Genomic DNA, 4,780 nt, shown 5'->3' on the forward strand with positions numbered 1-4,780 from the left:
TTTACAATTCAATTATATTGAAAAATAACTCAAAATAATATTATTAATCATAGTACGTAGTTCAAATACAACCAATAACCAAACATTCCCATTCTACCAAGATCACCACAAGGGGTGATAGTTAAGGCACAAACTCCATCTCTTAGAACACAACAATGGCACACCATAGACTAACTGGAGATATTACCAAATGCAACGTCGCTTATTATAATTCATAAGTTTAAATATCCTCATACCAAACAACTAATTGGAGAGATCACATAGACTAAGGAACATTCTGCTTTGAAGTGATCAATCTTGAGTACCTGAGATGGAAAAAAAAAAAAAGATTTTTAAAACTATGTTGCTTCTATTTGGCAAGTATGTAACAGATATTACAAAAGAAATATCAAAATTTTTTTGAGTATCATATTAGATTTTGTTATATGCATATGACAAGTTTCATCCTATATTTAAACAAAAGAATAGAATTATTTACCTGCCACTTGAAGTGCACTTACAGTTTCTCCTTCCCTTGGCAACTAGTTTCAACAAGTTTGTTTCTAATGGAAGAGAGTTGAGCAACAACATCACTCATATTCATCCGTTCTTGTGGTAATTCCATAGAACAAGAGATTCCAATTTCTAATGTTGAAATCAAGCATTCAATGAATATGTTGTTTCTTGTAATCCAAAAATTGTGATTATGATTTGATGTTGCGTCTGTATTGAGTTGCATTTGAAAAAGGTTGGGATCTATAATCTCTTTCACTTGTTCAGACAAACCTCTTCTAACAAAATTGTGAAGACTCAAATTCTCTTTGAACATGTCATCAGTTGGCCTCTTTCTTGTGAACATCTCCAATAAAAGTATGCCAAAACTATATACGTCACCATGTGTTGATACCTCACTTCCCACACCATATTCTAGAATACACACATCAAAAAATAGTTAACTGATTTGATTTGAAACATATAAAAAAATAATGAATTCTTCTAGCCTACCAACATTAGAAAACTACAGATTTTAGACATCAAAGTAAAACCCTTAATTTTTAGAAGTCTATACTTATCATTGCATCCATTGTTGTCTTAAGTAAACCAAACCAAATATATGGTGAAGGAAATGGTGAAAAATATATTGAATTGCAATTACCTGGAGGACAATAACCGATGGTTCCTCTTATTCCAAGTGAACTAGATTGATTTATTGAATAGTCAAGCATCCCAATAGAAAGGAACCTTCCTAATCCAAAATCACTTACATGTCCGATCATTTCTTCATTAAGAAGGACATTACTTGGTTTTAGATCACAATGAACAATTGGTGTTCCACGATGATAATGAAGATACTCAATTGCAGAAGCAACATCGATAGCAATATTCAATCTTTGAATAACATTTAAAGTCTTTGGCAACTCATCTATTGCAAGAATTGGATGCAACCAGCCATCTAAGCTCCCGTTAACCATGAAATCATAAACCAATGCTTTGAAATCATTGCCATGATAATCAATTCCTGAACAAGCTGTGAGTACATTGACAAGATTTCGATGCCTGATATTTCGTAAGGACTTACATTCAGCTATAAAACTCTTTGAAGCTCCTCGTCGCATAAGGTTAAACACCTTAACTGCAATTACCATTCCTTCTTGATCAAGAATCCCTTTGTATACAGATCCAAAGCTACCAACACCAATCAAATTATCTGAAGAGAATCCATTAGTGGCTTTAAGCAGACGTTGATATGACAACTTCAATAGAAAATTCCCATAAAATACTGATGAAGAATCTCCTTTTCTCTTTTTGGAATGGCGCCAGAGAAGCAAAGAAATAACTAAAAGTGCAGCACCTGTAAGCACACAAAAAATAGAAATTATGATCTTTAATTTTGCAGCTAGTCTCCTCTTTGATTGTTCAAACTTGCACGTAGGCAGCCTAAAATCAGGCGTACCACCACATAGATTTTTGTTTCCTGCCACAAAGGTAGCAGCACTCGAATTCTTGAAAACTCCTACTGGTACCATGCCCTCAAAATCATTGTAAGACAAGTCCAAAAGATGTATTGAGTTGAAGCCCTCTAAAAACTCCGGAATCTTGCCTGACAAATTATTATGAGAAAGATTTAACTCTATAACGCCTCTTAATGAACCAAAAGAGGAAGGAATGGACCCTTGGAACAAGTTGGCACTCATGAATAACAATTCTAGACTTGTACAACTGCCAAGGCCACTAGGAATCTCCCCTGACAACATGTTCTCATGAAGGTCAAGGATTTTTAGTTTTTTCAAATTTTCTGCTTCTTTTGGAAGAAAACCTGACAAATTATTTGAAGACAAATCAACAATTTTTGACAAGGAGGAGAGTCCAATAACTTGTGGGGAAATGGGACCACTAAGATTGTTTATAGAAAAATCTAGCGTGAGCAAATTTTTCCACCGGCCTAGACCGGAAGGGATGGTACCTTGAAGATTATTGTCAGATAAGTCAATTTCAAGTAAATTTGTCAGGTTTCCCAGAGATGATGGAATATATCCCGATAAATTATTACCTCCAAGGTAAAGTATTTTCAGATTTTGAAGCTGTCCAATGCCACATGGAATGCTGCCTGAGAGTTTGTTCCCGTTTGCACCGAAAATTTCCAAGTTAACAAGAACTTGTATTCCAACTGGGATGGTTCCAGATATCTGATTGTTTTGTATGTCAAAGAAATGGAGCTTCTTTGAAAAGTTGGCGATGTGTTCAGGGAGTTCTCCTCCAAAGTTGTTGTAGCCTATCTGCAGGACTTGTAATGTGTTCAGGGAGTTCTCCTCCAAAGTTGTTGTAGCCTATCTGCAGGACTTGTAAAGCTGTGGCGTTAGTTGAAGTAGAAAGAAATCTCAAGTCATCAGCTTTCCCGCTTCCTAAATTGTTGCCACCAATCACAAATGTTGAAAGCCTATGAAACTTGTCAAGAGAAGGCACACTTCCGGTGAGATTATTTAGGGATAGTTGAAGCACTCCTAGATTTGAGGCATTAGAAATTGAAGTTGGAATGATGCCAGTAAACTGGTTATCATGAACAGAAAAAAAATGGAGATTTGGAAGAGAGTTTCCTATGCTCAAGGGAAGATTCCCTTGGAACTGGTTAGATGTCAGGTCTAAAGCGTAGATTGAAGAAAGATTGCAGATGGAGGAAGGGATGGTACCAGAAAATCCATTTTCAAAAATTGATAAAATCCTTAGACGCATCAATTGGCCTAAAGTTTCTGGGAGATTTCCGTTCAAATGATTTTGATATGTACCAATAATTTGAAGGGATGATAGATTCCCGAAAGATGATGGGAGAGTCCCTAGTAAATTATTTCGGTGTAAGAAGATGATTTTGAGCTTCAATAAGGAACCAAGCTCCACAGGGATTTCCCCTACAAGATTGTTGTTATCTAAATAAAAGAAAAGAAGGTTTGAACAGTTAGATATGCTGGGAGGAATTTGACCATCAATTGAATTGTTAGAAAGAGACAATTTTTGCAGTCTGCTTAAATGGCCAATCTGAGGAGGGATCTCATGGTTGAAGCTATTGTTTGCCAGGTTTAACTCCCTTAAGAAGCTCAAATTGCCAATATGAGGTGATATGGAGCCTGAAAGTTTGAGGGAGCGTAAGTATAACCTTGTGACTCTTTGGTGTCTACGCCCACAGGTGACACCATACCACCGGCAGAAGTGAAGAGTGCTATTCCATGAACTCATGACCCCAAAAGGATCATCAGTTATTTTGGCCTTGAATTCCAGCAATGCGAGTCGGTCTGTCTCATTATTGCTGTGGATGGCAGAGGCTCTTGGCAAGGTGAAGCACATGAAATGAATAATAAAAAATAGGCACAAGGATAAGAAAGAAGCTGAGGAACTCCTGCAATAAAGCCCCATATTGCTGTTTGAGACTTTCTCAGGTTATAGATTAGGAATTGGTTGGTTTAATTAACGAGTAGAAAAAGTATTTATGGAGATGGGATGTGATAATTTAATAAGATGAACTATTTAAGGTGTAAACTTATCTAAGTTGTTTATTTATTAGATACATATCAAACAGTATTTCATATGACACTTTTTATATTTGTTAAATTGTATCATAGATTTTATTAGATAGCATATAGAAATATTACTTATTTTATTTTTATAAAATATTACTTTATAATTTATTTATTTTATTTTATTTTATAATTTATTTCAAACAAAAAAACTATAGAATTCGTCCACATAATATTATGAAAAATATCTTCTTCACGTTTATAGCAAAAACGTGTGTTTGCAGAATTCTACGAAACGTTTTGCATGGGCTTTTGCAGACTTCATTGACTTTGAGCGTCTAGGATTTGTCCCTTTTTCACGCGATTCATTGACCTTCTTAGTCATTTGTTCACATATGTTCATATAATTAATATTTAAGAAAATAATAACTCTCTATTTACATTTAGATTACATTTGATCAATTAAGTATATATCCAATAATTTAGTTTAATTAAGGATTTCAATAAAATCAACCAAACGATTGGAAAAAAAAAATCTTAATATTGATGTTAGTCCGTTTTTACATGAAATTAATATTGATCCAATAATTAATACTCTTACTTATGTGAGAGGTAATGTAATAAATATTTTAATCTTTAATTAATCTCATTTATTAATAAATACTAAAATTAATCAAACAAATATTTGTTGTCACCTAATACCAAATATTAACATACTGACAAAATAAAATAATTATTAATAAATGCTATTGATAATCAGTGATTTAGGAAGGTGATAGAATCATGACGGAGAT

General features: G+C 34.1%; 1 protein-coding gene across 1 annotated transcript; it reads right to left on the reverse strand.

Annotated features, from left to right (window-relative positions):
* Nucleotides 1-265: 265 nt before the first annotated feature.
* Nucleotides 266-3,816, reverse strand: LOC131172788 (probable LRR receptor-like serine/threonine-protein kinase At3g47570). Its single transcript, XM_058134309.1, has 5 exons — nt 2,808-3,816; nt 2,118-2,752; nt 1,136-2,009; nt 501-906; nt 266-305 (listed from the first exon to the last, which is right to left on the reverse strand). Exons 1-5 carry the CDS (start codon nt 3,814-3,816, stop codon nt 266-268), a joined length of 2,964 nt encoding a protein of 987 aa, XP_057990292.1.
* Between the last annotated feature and the right edge of the window lie 964 nt (nt 3,817-4,780).

Source organism: Hevea brasiliensis, chromosome 14 (assembly GCF_030052815.1).
Source record: "Hevea brasiliensis isolate MT/VB/25A 57/8 chromosome 14, ASM3005281v1, whole genome shotgun sequence".
Taxonomy (NCBI): domain Eukaryota; kingdom Viridiplantae; phylum Streptophyta; class Magnoliopsida; order Malpighiales; family Euphorbiaceae; genus Hevea; species Hevea brasiliensis.

Coding starts and splice junctions, on each gene's coding strand:
- LOC131172788 (XM_058134309.1), bottom strand. CDS start 3,816: ATGTGCTTCACCTTGCCAAGAGCCTCTGCCATCCACAGCAATAATGAG. Junction 907..1,135: donor CATCGGTTATTGTCCTCCAG/GTAATTGCAATT, acceptor TGTGTATTCTAG/AATATGGTGTGGGAAGTGAG. Junction 306..500: donor TGCCAAGGGAAGGAGAAACT/GTAAGTGCACTT, acceptor TTTCCATCTCAG/GTACTCAAGATTGATCACTT.